An 18,804-nucleotide genomic window follows, 5' to 3' on the forward strand; every position below is an offset into this window, starting at 1 on the left:
CGATGCCCACATCCCATGAAGGAACAGAAGAACAATGCAATTTTGGAAATTGGAGTGTGCACAGAATCACAGTACAGGGTGGGGGGTGCAGGGGGCACTCAGTACATGTCTAGATTTGTGGCCGTTATCTCATATAGTCTATCAATGTTATGATATAATGTAACATTTTAAAAATATATATAAATACTCCTGATGGAAGGGAAATGGAAACTAAGCTCCTGCACATTTCCTGAGATACGAAGGGAAGGGTGCAGTCAGGCAAAACAAGACCAAAGATGCCAATGTGGGTGAATGTGAGGGAGAACGTAAAATGTGTTTTTGTAGTTTCACTCATTTTTTAAAAATAAATTTTGAGTACCCAATTATTTTTTTCCAATTAAGGGGCAATTTAGTGCAGCCAATCCACCTAAACTGCACATCTTTGGTTTGTGGGGGCGAAACCCACGCAAATACGGGGAGAAAGTGCAAACTCCACACGGACAGTGACCCAGAGCTGGGATCAAACCTGGGACCTCGGTGCCGTGAGGCAGCAGTGCTAACCACTGCGCCATCGTGCTGCCCTGGTAATTTCACTCATAGTGTCTGTGTGACAGCCAGTCAAACTAGGCGGTTGCCTTGAGAGCAGAATTGTCGCTCTAGGTTACCATAACCATGAATCCATTATCCCACACCCAGGGCACCTAATAGCCTTGCACCAGCTCTGTTCACTCCCATCACTCGCAGAAGGTAGGCCAACTACTCTAATACACTCGACATATTCAATGATAATCCAATTAGTATGAAGGGCAGCATGGTAGCGCAGTGGCTAGCACAGCTGCCTCATGGCACCGAGGACCCCGGTTCGATCCCGGCCCCACGTCACTGACCGTCTGGAGTTTACACATCCTCCCTGTGCCTGCATGCCCCTCACCCCCACAACCCAGAAATGTGTAGGGTAGGTGGATTGGCCATGTTAAATTGTCCCTTAATTGGAATTTGTTTTTTGAAGTAAAATAAAATAAGATTCTTTGCCTCAATCCTCATAGCATGTATTTGACAAAGAACAGAAATGCGCAGCTATAAGAAGGTCTGAGTTTGTAAGAACCTAGTTCTGATAGGTTTGCATTAAAATCTTCAGTGGGGAGCTGCACTGGGTGGACCACCATCCACAGGCAAGTTGAGACAGACAGTCCTCTCATTATAGTCAAACAATTCATCTCAAATATTCCAACTTTTAAGTTTCGCCAGGGTAAAAATTCCAGGAGTGGATCTTCCTAAATCTTTGCACTGCCAGGGACTTTCCACCCCTTAAAACTGAAAATCGCTGGTTGGAGCCGTCCAGATTAGCGATGCGCAGTCCTGCCACACATGAGGGAGAAGTGTGTCAATCTCTGGGCATCGTCCATCGAATTGCAATCTTCCAACCAAAGCCAGAAAAAATCGACTCGTCTTTATAAGAGATGGATCCTTATAAGAGATGTTGATGGATCCTTTTCTTATTCATCCAGGTATCTCCACAGTATCTCCCCTCATGATCCCATCAACAACACAAGCGACCCTGACCAGTATTTTGCTGTCAGGCCTGCATGGGTATGGCCAGAGCACACCATCACCACCTCCTGGTCTAGCACCCATGGATATCCAGATCAGCACCTTATCTCCGGAGAGTGATAAGACAGCAACTTCCTGCATCAATGGCCATGTTAAGGTAGGGTGAAGTGTGAATCCCCAGATAACTTCCATTGAATTGTAATCTTGCAACCAAAGTCAGAAAAAAGGGACTTCTCTTAATAAGAAAATAAGCAAAATGTTGATGGATTGTTGGGTCAATGCTTAGGTTGGATGGTCAGAATAATGACCGGGCAGCTCATGACTGTTTAGCACGTTAAGAATCTTGTTAACAAGATATAGAACTTTAACCATCACCATCCACAAAGGAATATGAAACCCGAGTCGCCACATGTGAGTGGACCTATTCCTGTAGGTTGTGCCCCTGGACCTCCTGCCTCTAATGGGCCCTCCATGCTGTTTCCATTGGCCGTCCATCTTTACTGCCAAACTGTACCAGATTGGAAACTGAAGTGACTCTGCATAAACAAATTTAATGATTCCTAACAGTCAATCAGCCACACATCCTTTCCCCCTCCATTGCCACTTAAAAATGAAAGTAAAAACAATTGCTTTCATTTTGTAAATTCTGCTTTGATGTTTGTCCTGGGTGATGTTCACATCAGTGTTCATCTTCAACGCTGTCGAGTCTGAAGGCACACCCAGGAAAGTTAACAATGCTACAAGTAACATTTTAGCTCAAACTGATGTTTTACTGTGCGACTGTTGATCTTACTTGCCATAATTGTTGTCCATTTTGTCAGAGGGAAAAAGGATTTTAAAAAACAATTGTGTTGACGCTCAGTACTGAAATAATGTCTCGGGTTACAAAATCTGCATCTCTAATACAATGTCTGTACATTTTTCGGAAGGCTTGATTTGTATTGGGCTTTGTTTCAGAGGGAGACAGCGGGCGCGATTCTCCGCTCCCCACGCCGTGTGGGAGAATCGCGGGAGGGCCGGGCAAATCACGACACGCCGCCATGGCACCCCCCGCGATTCTCCCACCCCCCCCCCCAAAATGGCGTGTCGCGGAATCGCCGCTCGCCGTTTTTCACAGCGACCGGCGATTCTCCGGCCCGGATGGGCCGAGTGGCCTGATGTTCCCGACCTGTTCACGCTGGCAGCAACCACACCTGGTCACTGCCGGCGTGAACATAGCGCGAAAGGTAAGTTTGGGGCCTGTGGGGGGCGGAGAGGGGATTGAGCACCACGTCCGTGCTCGGGAGGGGACTGGCCCGCGATCGGAGCCCACCGATCGTCGGGCCGGCGTCTCCAAGAGACGCACTCATTCCCCTCTGCCGCCCCGCAAAATCAAGCCGCCACGTCTTGCGGGGCAGCGGAGGGGAAGACGGCAACCGCGCATGCGCGGCTGACGTCACTTAGGCACCACCGTCGCATCATTCTCGGCGCGCCGCTTTGACGCAAGCGTCACGGCCCGGCGGCCGAGTTTCTCACAACGCCACTCCTAGCCCCCGGGGGGGGGGGGTGAATAGGGAGCGAGGAGCGGCCTCCGACGCCGTCATGAAACTCGGCTGAGTTCACGACGGCCTTCCCGATGCCGCGCGGGAGCGGAGAATCGCGCCCAGCATTCTGGTACCTTCGCCATCTCTGTCGGGGATCTCGGCTATTTAACCTTGTGACCCTGTTCTCGGATTGGAGTAGTACAGCACTGACTGTGGCCATTTGGCTCATCCAGCCTGTGCTAGACGCGCACACTCACGACACGGGCTTTCACATGGCCGGAGTGGACAAACTGCTTGCTTTTTTTGTGACTCTTCTCGACAAAGCACATTCAACCTTTTATGTAGAATGCAGCTAGTTACGTTAACCACTGTGGCAGCCGTTTAGCCAATGATGTGGAGTGAAACAGGACCACAGAGAGGGAGAGCAAGTGGCAATGGCACAAAGGGACTTTGAACTATGATGATAGTCACAGAACGAATGATGCACATGACAACAGATAGAAAACAATAGAGAGAAAATATCAATGTCAGAAATAGTGTTTAAAAAATGGGCGGATTTAAAGAGAAGAAACAAAGGAAAAAAATTTCCATTGATATAACACCTGTCAGATTCTCAGGATGTTGCAGTGTTCTTAATAACCAGGCAACTGATTTCTGAGCAGCACTGAGGAAAATAACCAGCTAATTTAGTTTAGGTGCTCTTCGTTAAGTGTGGAATGTTGCCCAGGACACTGGGAGAACTACAAAGATTTCTGTTGATTTCAACATCCACCTGAATAGGCAGGCCAGCCTTGGTTTAATGACCCAGCACCTCTGACAGAACAACACGCTATTAGTGCTGTACTGGTGCCTCAACCAAGACTGATGTTCGACCCTTGACCCACAACCTGCTGGCAAGAACAAGGGGATCAAGGGTTATACGGAGGGAAGGCAGGAGAATCGGGATGAGAAACGTATCAGCCGTGATTGAATGGTGGAGCAGACTCGATGGGCCGAATGGCCTAATTCTGCTCCTATGTCTTATGGTCTTAACATGAACATTTGCTGATTCCCTCCTTCCTTTTGTGGCCTGGGGAAAGGATGGGAATAGGAATGTCCCCATGACTGTTTAGAAGTGAATTCAGCATCGTTCAGGGATTGAATCTTGAACTTCTGTTGTTTTTTGTAGCTTAATGTCATGTGGTCACGGACCCATTGGGAAACCACATTAGTAAGAACATTTGTTGGAATTGAACATTATTTATTGAAGGGTTATGGAGAATGGGCAGGACGGTGGAGTTAAGGCCTGGATGAGATAAGCCATGATCGAATGGCGGAGCAGACCCAATGGGCCTAATCCCTAATTCTGCTCCTATATTTTATGAATTTAAGCTGCAGTGTTTAGGAGGATTTTCTATTTTTACTTTGGATGCTGAGGTGCTATTTATAGAGTGAATAGGATGTTAAAGTATTCTCAGTGTAATAAAATGCAATGTAAAATTACCCAGACCAATGTGGAACCAATTGGTTATCGTAAGACTTCCAGTGTACAGATATCAATCAATTAGGAATATCAGCAGCATGTCCTGTAGAATTAAGCCAGAACCTTTTGTGTTGGCTTCCTGACACCTGAACCCCCCTCCTCCACCCACTTGTCCTTTACTCCGATTAATTGAGTTGGCTTCAAACTGGAAGACAAGGCACGAGTGTGTTCGGCTGTTGAAACTTCACCAGAAGGTTATCAGTGGCACTGGTGGCCTTTAGTTTTTTTTTCCATGTCGGTGCAACATCGAGGGCCGAAGGGCCTGTACTGCGCTGTATCGGTCTATGTTCTATGGTGCGAAGGTGTGCTTCCTTCCACTACAGTCAAAATAGATTTTCCATTTAGAAAGATAAGGATAGAAACTTGCATTGATATAGCACTTCTTATCCTCTCTGGATGTCCTGACGTGCTTTAGAGCAATGAAATATTTTAGATGTGTTATCATTTTTGCAAAGGACTGAATGGCCAGTAATATGGAGCACATGCATAAACCACAAAGCCTTCTGTATTGTTTTCCTGTATGACACGCATAACTGAAAGAGGAATTAATCTGTGTTCTTTTCACAGCCTCCAAGTACTATTTATTCGAGAATTTCAACTCCCTGTCTAGCAGATAAAGTGTTGAGCAGTAACCACTCTGAGGTTCCTCAGGAGAATGCACTCGGCCCCCAAGAGCAGTTGACCAGCAAGTCCAATCAAGGAGAAGGTAAATTTCTAATGGAAAAACTGCTGTTATTACCTTTGCTTGAATGAGGTTAACCTCTCCTGGAACCCGGTTCCAACCCCGCCCAGGGCCACTGGGATTGGAGTTTCTTTCAATCAGTACAATTTGTGCACTAAGTAAAATTACCATATCTAGTTCCTTGTGGGCACTGTGCAAACTATCATGACTTGCTCATAATCAAGACTAAACTGTGCTGGCAGCCTTGTTCCACAGGATGTAAGTTGGTTGACATGAAATGTCACCCCTGAGCTCTAATTGGGGTGCAGGAGGTTTGACTTTGCTGTCAAACTGCAACACGGGCATAAAATATTTTTGTTTCATGTAAAATTCTGTCGACATCCTTTCTCGTGAATCAGCTAGAAGCAAAGGTGTGAATCAACTTGCACTGCAGGTTTATGGTTGGCGTGAGGAATCTGTCTTATTCGAAGGAAAGTTGAGAGGGATAAAATATTCTCCAGGAATTTCAGGTTGGGCTTGAAGGCATTCAGTCTGCATTGGCAATGTTGCAGCAGCCTTACGACAGAGCGAAACCATCGCAGGCCATATAAGGTAACAGCAGGCATTCTGGGTGCCAGAAAGTTTGGCCCGATCTGGGCAACCCAAAATAAATGGGTGCAGATCAAGAGAATCGATGATCACCCGATGCTTGATCGATAAGGCAGGTGTTCTGGCAGTTTGTCTGTGGGTTGTATATTCGAGGTTTGGCCAAGTTTGAATTCCCATCAGGCTATCTGAGGTTGACTGCAGTTTGATTTAAAATGTCCAATTCTCAATTTAAAGTGTCCAATTTTATCAGGCCTAAAATGACACTATGTAGTTGTTAGCTACAAGAAATATGTACTTGTATAATAGAATGTTCAAGCCAGGAGCTGTCTCCATGCTTGCTTGCGCACACGGCTCAGTCCTACACTTGAGGTGTAGGTGATGGGCTCTCTCAATAATAATAATCTTTATTAGTGTCACAAGTAGGCTTACATTAACACTGCAATGAAGTTACTGTGAAAAGCCCCTAGTCGCCACATTCCAGTGTCTGTTCGGGTATAGAGGGAGAATTCAGAATAGCCAATTCACCTAATAAGCACGTCTTTCGAGACTTGTGGGAGGAAACCAGAACACCGGAGGAAACCCACATTGACACGGGGGAGAACGTGCAGAATCCGCACACAGTGACCCAAGCCGGGAATCAAACCTGGGTCCTTGGCACTGTGAGGATACTGTACTCCTTCCCAAATTAACTCTTAATATGCCAGATAATAGACTTCACTACTCCCACAAGTCTTCATCCAATCTATGTCAAAACATTCCAGATTACCCCATGAGTTAACATTGTTATTATCACCCCATCTCCCCCCTTCAAGTCTCAGAGTTCATAGATTCAGGTAATTGGGAGTTATTGTAACCCTTCCATATCTCATTGGCATTTGCTTTGAGGTGTGTTAGGCTCTGTTGTCGCAGGTAAACTCTGTTAATTTGGAGGTTATTCTGGAATCTAGGTAACTTTGCATCCATCCCTTGGTATTGAACTGCACTTTATCAATTCAACAGTCATGGAGATAGATGGATGTTTCCCTTTCCTGTTCTTGTGAGCTGGACAAACCGGTGTGCTCATCCCCATAGTTTTTTTCTTTTCCTTTTATCCTGTGGGTCATCCTGATGTCCTCTGTGATGGAAGATGAGCCATTCCTGATACGAGGATATGTCTTTTGTAGTAAGCTCACATTTGGTTGTGTAGAACATAGAACACTACAGCGCAGTACGGGCCCTTCGGCCCTCGATGTTGCGCCAACCTGTGAAACCATCTGAAGCCTATCTGACCTACACTATTCCATTTTCATCCATATGTCTATCCAGTGACCACTTAAATGCCCTTAAAGTTGGCGAGTCTACTACTGTTGCAGGCAGGGCGTTCCACACCCCTACTACTCTCCGAGTAAAGAAACTGCCTCTGACATCTGTCCTATATCTATCACCCCTCAATTTAAAGCTATGTCCCCTTGTGTTGGTCATCACCATCCGAGGAAAAAGACTCTCACTGTCCACCCTATCTAACCCTCTGACTATCTTATATGTCTCTATTAAGTCACCTCTCAGCCTTCTCCTCTCTAACGAAAACAACCTCAAGTCCCTGAGCCTTTCCTCGTAAGACCTTCCCTCCATACCAGGCAACATCCTAGTAAATCTCCTCTGAACCCTTTCCAGAGCTTCCACATCCTTCCTATAATGTGGTGACCAGAACTGCACGCAGTACTCCAGGTGCGGCCGCACCAGAGTTATGTACAACTGCAGCATGACCTTGTGGCTCCGAAACTCAATCCCCCTGCTGATAAAGGCTAGCACACCATATGCCTTCTTAACAGCCCTATTAACCTGGGTGGCAACTTTCAGGGATTTATGTACCTGGATGCCGAGATCTCTCTGTTCATCTACACTACCAAGAATCTTGCCATTAGCCCAGTACTCTGCATTCCTGTTACTCCTTCCAAAGTGAACCACCTCACACTTTTCCGCATTAAACTCCATCTGCCACCTCTCAGCCCAGCTCTGCAGCTTATCTATGTCCCGCTGTATCCTATAACATCCTTCAGCACTATCCACAACTCCACCGACCTTCGTGTCATCTGCAAATTTACTAACCCATCCTTCTACACCCTCTTCCAGGTCATTTATAAAAATGACAAACAGCAGTGGCCCCAAAACAGATCCTTGCGGTACACCACTAGTAACTGAACTCCAGGATGAACATTTGCCATCAACCACCACCCTCTGTCTTCTTTCAGCTAGCCAATTACTGATCCAAACCGCTAAATCACCTTCAATCCCATACTTCCTTATTTTCTGCAATAGCCTACCGTGGGGAACCTTATCAAACGCCTTACTGAAATCCATGTACACCACATCAACCGCTTTACCCTGATCCACCTGTTTGGTCACCTTCTCAAAAAACTCAATAAGGTTTGTGAGGCATGACCTACCCTTCACAAAACCGTGTTGACTATCGCTAATCAACTTGTTCTTTTCAAGATGATTATAAACCCTATCTCTTATAACCTTTTCCAACATTTTACCCACAACCGAAGTAAGGCTCACAGGTCTATAATTACCAGGGTTGTCTCTACTCCCCTTCTTGAACAAGGGGACAACATTTGCTATCCTCCAGTCTTCCGGCACTATTCCTGTCGACAAAGACGACATAAAGATCAAGGACAAAGGCTCTGCAATCTCCTCCCTGGCTTCCCAGAGAATCCTAGGATAAATCCCATCTGGCCCAGGGGACCCATCTATTTTGACATTTTCCAAAATTGCTAACACCTCCTCCTTTTGAACCTCAATTCCATCTAGCCTGGTCGACTGAACCTGAGTGTTCTCCTCGAGTGTGGTGTGCTGTCGGTAATGAACAGCTGAAACCTGGTTCCAGCACCGTCTGCGGCACTGTCATGCAAGCCGGAGTTGCAGCGTTGACCTCCTGAACAGTCGTCGGAGTTGGAGATCGAGTCTCTGGCTGTTGCTTTCTTATCAATCCTCCAATGGAGGCAGCATGGCAATGATGTGAGTTGTTGCTTGGTCTGACTATTGAGAGTTTTCCGACACCTGAGCTGAAAATGGACAGACCTGCTCTGCGAAGAGAGAAGACAGTTCAGAGCTGAAGCCCCAAATGGGATATTCTTTCTTGTTGGAGCTCTTGGGAACTTGCAGTTCTTTATAATTTATGACGGTAGATGTCTTGACGTCTTCTACCGTTTTGAGGCGATTCAGGGCATTTCTGTTCAAGAGAGAAAAGGTCTGGTTGTGAACGATGAAAATCAGCTCAGAGATTTATTTGCTGCCATACCTTAATGGTTCCAGAACCATTCCTATGGTCGGAAGTCTGATTCCTCAGGTCCCATAGAGTGATGTGTCTGTTGTTCAGAGCCAGAGGTCTCTCAGCCATGGTTCCTTATCCAGTACAAACATAACACTGGTTCCCGCATCGAATTTAAAGTTTGTGAGATGGCCGTTAACCAAAATGTCTGCATTCCAGGATGTAAAATCCAGGATCTTTGACCTCACACAAGATGCGCAACTGTATGTCCTCTTATAATAATACAATAATCTTTATCGTCACAAGTAGGCTTACTTAACACTGCAATGAAGATACTGTGAAAAATCCCTAGTCGCCACATTCTGGCGCCTGTTTGGGTACACAGAGCGAGAATTCAGAATGTCCAAATTACCGAACAGCACATCTTTCGGGACTTGTGGGAGGAAACTGGAGCACCCGGAAGAAGCCCACGCAGACACTAGGAGAACGTGCAGACTCCACACAGACAGTGACCCAGGCGTAACAACATCAGGGGGATCTCCCAGGCCATTGTATGCCCCGGGTGGTTGGGCTCTGGGCAGGGTGGTACCCTGGCACTCCTGGCAGAGCCCAGGGGTGACCTGTCTTCATGAGGTGGGGTGCCCCGATCTCTTCCTGCACTGAAATGAAAAGAAGTACAGCCTCAGCGCGACGTTCCTTACCGAGGCCCAATAGGCGGACCACATTGTTGTGAAGGAATCGATGAATTATCTAAGTTTGAAGTAAAATCATGAGATTAACTTTCTGCAGACTTGTCTGTTTCAGTGCAATGTTTTAGGTTTACAAAAGCATTGAATCCTGGCCTTTGCTGATCTTTAATGCTGATTATTTAGTCGCAATTCTTCCAAATGAATTAATTTTTTTCACATCTTTGGAGGTACTTGTATTTCTGACCAAGTTTTTAAATGGCACTCCCTGACCATTGATTAATTTAAAAGCTTCTCAAGACTTGCTGTGTTCTGGAAGTTAAAAGTTATAGGTCACCCCTTCTCGGTCTGCTGACTCTGCACTTCCAAAAGCGATCCTATGGAATCTTCTGCTGCAATGAGGAATTTGATATTTCTACCTTCAGCTTCTGAGCCTTTTGTTTTTGGAGCTTTTCCTTTGCGATTTTCCTCTGCTTCTCCAGCTTTTCCTTACGTCAGAATGCTTCTTTAAATTGTTCTTTGGCCTTGCAGAATTTTAGATTTTCTCTGCACTTCGTGTAAGGTTTTGGGTTTGTCCATTTGCTGTAGTGTGTTGGTTATTATTCAGTAGGTCTTAGTTATCCTAGTTAATCATTACATACAGTTAACTTACATAAAGCTGGAAAGACTTCACGGTGTAGATGTTCAAACTCAAAGTCATCTCCACGCTTGTTTATGCACACACACAGCTCTGTCCAACATTAGACTGTGGGTCATGTGTTCTCTTACATCATTGTGTGGGCAGTACTGTACTCAGTCCCAGGTTAACCCTACATGTGCTACAACAGCTGATGGAGCATAGTGCTACCGAAGCAGCATAGTGGGTTGGGACTTTAGAGGCTGAAACTGGGCTGAGACCTGAGGGCAAGCCTTGGATAGCAAATAGTGACTTCTGTCACCGCATTATTGCATTTATTTTCAATAGTTCATTTTGTGTGTGTGTGTGTGTGTGAGGGTTGACTGAAGGTTCACTTAGGGTGGCAATCGTAGAGTCCCTACTGTGCAGAAGTGGCCATTCGGCCCATTGGATCTGCACCGTTCCTCCGAAAGAGGGACTCTCCCCATACAATTCCATAAACTAACTTGCACATCTCTGGTCTCTAAGGGGCAATTTAACATGGCCAATTTACCCAACCTGCACTCTTTTGGACTGTGGTTGGAAACCGGAGCACCCGGAGGAAACCAATGCAGACATGGGGAGAATGTACAAACTCCACACAGACAGTCACCCAAGGTCAGAATCGAACCCTGGTCTCTGGCAATATGAAGCAGCAGTGCAAATATGCCCTTGAGACAGCCTGGGGTGGCCAATATGTCAGGATTTGGCCAAAACTGGCTGAACATAATTTATAAATGGAATTTTTGAATTCCCAATTGCAATTGTATTGCAGTTTTGTGTGTGATCTGAATGTAAATCCAGTATTATAGGACAATGAGGTAACTGTGTTCTGCCAAGTCAGTCAATCTGGAATCCTTTCGTCACCCCTGCCCAACTCTTTTTACCCAGATGCCACACCTGCATTCAAGATTCATTGACTTGATGGGAATAACGGCACTCAAGAAAAATGATTTTATTGCTTGATTAAACTAATGTCAGTAACTCTGAAATTTCCACATCGTACATCCACAAGAGCTGAAGCATTTGCTGAAATGGTTTACGTTCTCTTTGTTGCGTTGTGTTTGCTGCGGTACGAGTGTCGCCGTTTCGAGGTTGGGCTTCAAGGTTCTGCCGCTGGTTTTTCAGGTTCCAATGATGCTTTTGTGGAAGTGGGCATGCCCAGAAGCCCTTCACACTCAGCCAACAGCAGCGAATTAAAGCAGATGCTCAATAGTTCCTCCACCCCGGTGGCAAAACGACAGACCTTGGAGTTGCTACAGGGCACAAAGAATACCCATCGGCAGTAAGTACTTTCGGAGACTGTGGTGCAGACTGCACCCGCACTCTGCAACTTGATGTCTGTTGAGCACTGTCTTTCACTGGCCATTATGCTGGGGTGCAAGGCTCTCTACTGTTCATGAAAATATATTATTTACAATATATTCCACAGACAGGGTGCAGGGTATATTTATTAGAATTCTCCCAGGGAGGGTCGTGATATGGAGAGAATAGGAAAGTTCTCCTCAGAGCTGAGAGAGTTGAGGGGAAATTTAATGCAGGTATTTAAAATTATGGAAGATTTTTTTTTTTAAAGTACATTTGGAGAAATTCCCAACTGCCTTATGTTTTATTTAAAAGTGATTCATCTGGGAAAGTGTTTACATAAATTCTATTATGTTATATGGAAAAGTGCTAAAAGCTAAATTCCCCTCACTCCGTGACTGATCTTGGTTATAATTTCACATGGGGCCCTCTCGCATTCCAGGGTTTTTGATTATTTTCCCATGGGAAGGAACCGGGTGCGTTTTCTGCGAATATGTCACTTTGAAGTTAAGTTAAATCAGCAGCCGGAGGATGGGCAGTGGAATGCATTTGAAAGTTAGATATAACCGTTTTGCAATGCTGGTATTTGGGATTGGGAAGGTGCCAAACCAATCCTAGTAGATTACTGTGGGGGTTCAAATCACCCCCCCCCCCACCCCCGTTACCTCAGTCACCCCACTTATTGTTGGAAGAGCAGGATGTGATGTCTCAAGATCCACACCCAAGAAGAGGAGATTGACAACCCTCCCAGACGATCCCTAACTGTGGGGAGGGTTTGGGATCAGCTACCCAAGAGGCCAAGCGGGTTAACTTTAAGGAAAATACCTGCCGAGGTTTAGATAACTGACTAGGTTCCACAAAATGTTTTGTTTCTTAAGCCCACTAAAACGGTCAATGTGACACGCTATCCTTGTCTTGAAATCAGTTTGTTAAAGTGAGATTTGACTGAAACAGTTACCCTATATGTGCCGACTGTACAGCTGCTTAACCATTTGTACCCGGTCTTGTCTCACTGAAGTGCCGTCTATCCACTTTCAGGTCACAAGGTGTCCTCCCTATACGTTGCGCTGTGCTATAGTTAGACAGTGTGCAGCACGGGGTAAACTCCTCGGCACAGACTCAGGACCACTTCCCTCAAGGGCCATTACACCTCTTTCCCAGGCAATTTCTTAGCCAGTTTCAGAATTGGAAATACATTAACAGTGATAATTAACAGCAGGGGGAGGGGGGGAGTAGGGTATGTTTATTGAAATGTTTGGTTGTTTTTATGATTCTGTTTGTATATTTGACAAAGCCTTGAATAAAAATGTTTTTTAAAGAAGTGATAATTAACTAAGGAAAAACCTTCGACGTTCAAGAGGACAATAGATGATTATTTTACTAGAAAGAATGTGCAAGAAGGTACGGGATAAAGGCAGGAGAATGGCACTCAGCCACAATGCTCAATTGGAGAGCCAGTGGAGAAACAATGGGTCAAATAGCCTCCTTCAGCACCATAACAATTCTGTGATTTTTAATTTTATTGTTAACTGCTCCTAAGTGGGATGGATGGTAGGGGGTTTGGGTGGCAATCAAAGCTAACAAAATCAATATCGAATACAGGACAAAGACTTTTCACCCAGGGTGGTTATAATATGGAGCTTGGTATCACAAGGAGTGGTTGAGGTGAATAGTATAGATGCTTTTAAGGGGAAGCTAGATAAACCCATGAGGGAGAAAGGAATAGGAGGATATATTGTGAGAGTGCAAGATGAAGAAGGGTGGGAGGAGGTTCACGCGGAACATAAACTCCAACATAGACCAGTTGAGCTGAATGACCTGTTTCTCTGCTGTAGCTTCTATGTTTGCTAACGTGAATGTAAACATAGAAAATTAACTCCTTGCAAGAAACTAATTCTGTTGGATGATTTTTGCCTTGTAGTACCTCGGACAGACTGCTGTCGGATTCTGACTCCAGTGCCAACGAGGGCAGCACTACCGATAAGCGGGCCCCTGGGAGCGAGCGGGCAGCAGAAAGAGCTGCTGCTGCCCAACAGAACTCAGAGCGACTGCGACTTGCTCCTCAGTCAGCATATGCAAATATCCAGGTAGTGCCACTGATGGGTGTGCATCTTAAGAAATCAAAAATATAACGATGCACTCGATTTCAATCAATGCATCGGTGGAAAAAAGCGTGTTTACTAAAGATTTACGAGAACTGTGTTTAGGTTTCAGCTTGATTATCTGCCATTGTTCAAGGTTAGTGTGATTTGAAGCTAGTAACCAAGCTAAGGGGTATGCCTCCGGTGGCTCGGTGGCTAATCGCACTGCCCTAGGCACTAGGCAAGTTCAGAGTTCATTCCCTATTCTTTGTTCAGTTAGTTAACTTCAGCCCAAGCTGCAGTTAGGGTCTGACAATTGGTCTTGGTCACAAACATGATTGAGCAACTTCAAAGGCCATTTAAGAGTCAATGCCGTGGATCTGGAATCACATATAGGCCAGACCGGGTGAGGATTTACCTAGAAGGAGATTAGTGAACCAGATGGGGCTTTTTTTGCATCAATTGACGATAGTTTCATGGTCGTCTTGACTGAGACTAGCTTTATATTCCAGATTCCTGAATTGATTTTAAGGGCTGCCGTGGTGGAATTTGAAACCCTGCCACCAGGAAATTAACCTGGGCCTCTGGATTACTCATTCAGTGACATTGCCACTGGACCATTATGTCCCCTTTTACTTCCTACACTGAATTTGACATTCATCACATACTGTTACGTTGGTGTTCACTGCCCAGGCCACCTGCAAAGGGAGGTCCACGTGTAGTGGTAAGGACTAAGTAAAAAGAAAAAAAATAGAAGGTATCAGCTGTGGCTCGGCAGACAACGCTTGCCTCTCCCTCAGAAGATTGTGACTTTGAGTTCTAGTCAAGAGATTTGAGCACAAAACCAGGCTGATATTCCAGAGCGGTCCCCTTCGATCTGGCAAAACTGCAGAAACACCCAACTATGTGTATATACCCAAGAATGACTCCCATTTAAAGCTAAAAGATCATTTTGTTTGAGCAAAGCAGAGATATTTCAAACAAGTTCTCACATTTGCATTGGGTGGAAATGCTACACAAGATTTTTAGTTTGTGCTGTTTAACCTTATTTGGTTGGTTTTGAATGAGCATTTTGGTATCTTTAAAATCACCATCCCAAGTTACCCATCTTCGGTAGAACTATGAAGCATGGTCAAAGTGTTTATCCCTGGAGAAATGGTCATGTTGGAGTGACATTTCAGTGAGCTCTATTAAGCCATTGTGTCTCTTTATCACTTTCAGACCTTTGACTATGAACAGAAGAAGCTGTTGGCAACGAAAGGTATGTGGTGTGACAGTGACCTCTGATCCCTTGTTATTTGTCAACAGTTGAGAAAGCAATTCTTCCAAACTGGTGCTCAGTGGTTGCTAGGAGTTCCTGTAAAGACTACTGAGTCTGCCTCCAACACACAGACCATCCATACGAAATTGTCTTTGTTAAATGTGTGTTTAAAAGATTGGCAGCACATTTAAAGCTCTTGCTACTGGGCGGAGGGTACTGACTTTTAATAGGCAGCTCAGGCCATTATATTTTTACACTGGTCTATAGTGATGATCAACACCTGGTATATGGCCATGCACGTTCCCCAGTTCCTGAGTCATATGCCAAGGGTATTGAAAGCAAATGAATTCCTACGTAGTACTTGCGTAAATGCTTTAAGTGGTGCTTCACTCAAAAGGTAGGGCAAGAAGCTCTAGTATTATTGCGATAGAAAGGGATATAAATCAGGAGAGAGGCAGAAAGAGTGCTTTATGTTCTACCCTTGGCATATCATGGCAGAATGCTTGAGAAAGTACAGTCCAATTCTGTTAAACAGAAGTGAGGGAAGGAAAAAAAAAACGCAAGACACCTGCAGACTTATTTGAAAGTTGTCCAAGATATTCAGTGATATTTTGGGCACAGTTTCCCCAGCAGTCAGAGATTTTAAATGGTACTGGAAAGTTGACACCAGTGCAAATGGAAGAGACCGAGCAAAACTAACCAGTTCAGAAATATGATCCTCCTCATCTGCATTTGGTTAATGAGTCACAAGTTCATGATTTGGGCAAAGACTTTTATTCAATGTCTTGAGCAATTCCATTTTAATATAAGCTGTTAAAAGCAATATTTATAAAAAGAATATTTAGCATACTGATTTTTATAAGAATTTATTCCAGGGATGTGGATGTCATCGGTGAGGCCAGAATTATTGCCCATCACTGGTTGCCCTTGAGGAAGTGATGATGGTAGGCTTGTTGTTGAACCACTGCAGGCTCTGTGTTAAAAATGCTTCCACAATGAAAAAAAAGAAATGAAAATCGCTTATTGTCACGAGTAGGCTTCAATGAACTTACTGTGAAAAGCCCCTAGTCGCCACATTCTGGCGCCTGTTCGGGGAGGCTGGTACGGGAATTGAACCGTACTGCTGGCCTGTCTTGGTCTGCTTTTAAAAGCCAGCGATTTAGCCCAGTGTGCTAAACCAGCCCAATGCTTCTGGTTCCAGGATTTTGACGCAGCAGTAGTGTGCCTATCCTTTAGAACGCGTGTTTCAAGAGACCCCTTGGTCCTCAAAGTAACGAGATGCACTGGTACGGCATGGTTGGGTCTAAACCTTGGACCTCCTTCCCTAACAGCACGGTAGCTGAAACCACACCAAATCCACTGCAGCAGCACAATAAGGCAGCTCACCACCACCTTCTCAAGGTCAATTAAGGATGCGGAATAAATACTGGACCCAGACAATAGTGCCCTCAACCCCTGAATAAATAAAAAAGGCTACACTGCCAAAACAAAACATGTAATAATGAATTGAAGCATCTCCTTCCAAATGACACTGTTTTAACTCTCTTCTTGATGAAGCCATGCTGAAGAAGCCAGTGGTGACTGAAGTAAGGACCCCAACAAATACATGGAGTGGCCTTGGGTTCTCCAAGTCGATGCCTGCAGAAACAATCAAGGAGCTAAGACGTACCAATCATATGTCCTACAAACCAACTATGTCAACTACATACGAGGTAATTAAAGATTCCCAATGCTCTGCAGTTTTTGTCCTTTTTTTTTACAGCCAGCCCTCCAAGTGGAGCCCATTTACGCAGCCGCTGACTGTTGTTTTAGCTTGGGAGGTAAATGTGCAGCCAGCAATGTGGCTGAAGATTTTTTTGTCACATCATATTTTCAATACCAATGATATGTAATTCCTTTTCACTCAGATTTAACCAAGATGTCAGGCACTAAAATATTTGCCTTCCGTCCAAAGCTAATGATGACTTTATTTTGAAAATGGTGATTTATCTAGATCAGGCTTCATATTTCACTTGGCTGGAAGGTCTGGCTGGATGCTCGAATGGAGAAGTGCTGAATCCCGCAGCTTTGAAACCCATGCAGAAAGTTTCTTGCTGTATAAACAATGGCAAAATCCAGGAAAGAATGATGAATACCCAATTTCAGGCAGAGACCCAGCCACATGTTACCAATTACTCTCTGTGTATAGCTGTTAGCAGATTCCTTTTAAAGTTTCTGGTCTCGAACTGAGATTGTCTTTCAGCAAGTCAAGCATATTCAGCTCTGAAACTCTGTACACAGAGAAGGTGCACTGAAAAGATGATTCAGTCATACTTGGTTCACTTCTAAACTGAACCCTTGACTGTATTGATAAGGCAGTGCCTGAGCAAAACACTAAAAGAATAGTTTTTATTTCACTAAAATGTATAAAACTATTCATTGGCTTAGTGCAAAGTCACAAAAGATAACTTTCTTCTAAATCTCATCACCATCCTTAAATAATAGTAGTGTAAGGATCCTCCTGTTTAATCCCTGTCTATTCCCCTTTCCTCCTTTTAATTTCTGTTAACTTGTTTGCTATTGCCATTTTCTGCCCATGGGTGGTTAATGCCTTTAAGACCAAGCAGCTTGCCTTTAATTTAAAAACAGGAAACGCCAGCAGGATGGGCTGTTTGGTCTGACATCAGTGAAGACCCGGGCAGACTGGTTTGGCTGGTGGCCAATGAGCTATTCCCAAGAGTCGGGTTCTTCTCAAGGACAAGGCAGTGATTGGTTCTGCTGTCTCTGGAATGTTCATTAGGGAAACCAGGTTTTACTTTTGTTTTGGTCAGAAGCTGTAGGGTCACAACCCTGGGACGGGATTCTACAACCCCCCCGCCGAGTCGGAGAATCGCCGGGGGCCGGCGTGAATCCCGCCCCCGCCATCTCCCGAAGTCTCCGGCACCAAAGATTCGTCGGGGACGGGAATCGCGCTGGTCGGCGGCCCCCCCACCCAGCGATTCTCCGGCTCGCGATAGGCCGAAGTCCCGCTGCTGTCATGCCGGTCCCGCCGGCGGGAATCGAGCCACCTACCTTACCGGCGGGACCAGGTGGCACGGGCGGGCTCTGGGGTCCTGGAGGCGATCTGGTCCCGGGGGGGTGCCACCACGGTGGCCTGGCCTGCGATCGGGGCCCACCAATCGGCGGGCAAGCCTGTGCCGTGGGGGCACTCATTTCCTTCCGTGATCGCCTAACTCTTCACGATGGCGGACGCGAAAGTGACCCCTCCCCTGCGCATGCACGGGGATGACGTCAGCAGCCGCTGACGCTCCGGCGCATGTGCGGACTTCCGCCGGCCGGCGAAGTCCTTCGGCCCCGGCTGGCGTGGCGCCAAAGGCCTTTCCCGCCGGCCGACGGGGCGCCAACCACTCCGGCGCGGGCCTAGCCCCTCAAGGTTAGTGCTTGGCCCCTAAAGGTGCGGAGAAATCCGCACCTTTGGGGCGGCCTGACGCCGGAGTGGTTCACTCCACTCCATCCCGCCGGGACCCCCCGCCGGGTAGGGGATAATCCCGGCTCTCTCTCTCTCTGTCTCTCTCTCTCTCTCTCATCTAATGAATTTATTCTGAAGATCCAAAGTAAAGACCTTTTTCTCTCCACAGCCAGATTGAACTGCAGGGAGATTCAGCCCAGACACTAACTGCAGGCAGTCAGTTATTTCAAAACCATTTTATAAATCTTGTGTGGGGAGCTCTGTTCTTAT

General features: G+C 45.7%; 1 protein-coding gene across 4 annotated transcripts in view; it reads left to right on the forward strand.

Moving 5' to 3' along the window:
- Positions 1-18,804, forward strand: part of bicc1b (BicC family RNA binding protein 1b) — a 331,511-nt gene that overhangs the window by 285,169 nt on the left and 27,538 nt on the right. For all 4 annotated transcript variants that reach the window (XM_038822313.1, XM_038822312.1, XM_038822314.1 and 1 more), the window contains 6 exons: positions 1,488-1,687; positions 5,143-5,281; positions 11,568-11,724; positions 13,666-13,831; positions 15,047-15,086; positions 16,644-16,798. In XM_038822313.1, the coding sequence (XP_038678241.1) occupies positions 1,488-1,687; positions 5,143-5,281; positions 11,568-11,724; positions 13,666-13,831; positions 15,047-15,086; positions 16,644-16,798 (857 nt within the window). The remainder of the gene's footprint in view (positions 1-1,487; positions 1,688-5,142; positions 5,282-11,567; positions 11,725-13,665; positions 13,832-15,046; positions 15,087-16,643; positions 16,799-18,804) is intronic.

The sequence above is a fragment of the Scyliorhinus canicula genome, chromosome 16 (genome assembly GCF_902713615.1).
Source record: "Scyliorhinus canicula chromosome 16, sScyCan1.1, whole genome shotgun sequence".
NCBI lineage: Eukaryota > Metazoa > Chordata > Chondrichthyes > Carcharhiniformes > Scyliorhinidae > Scyliorhinus > Scyliorhinus canicula.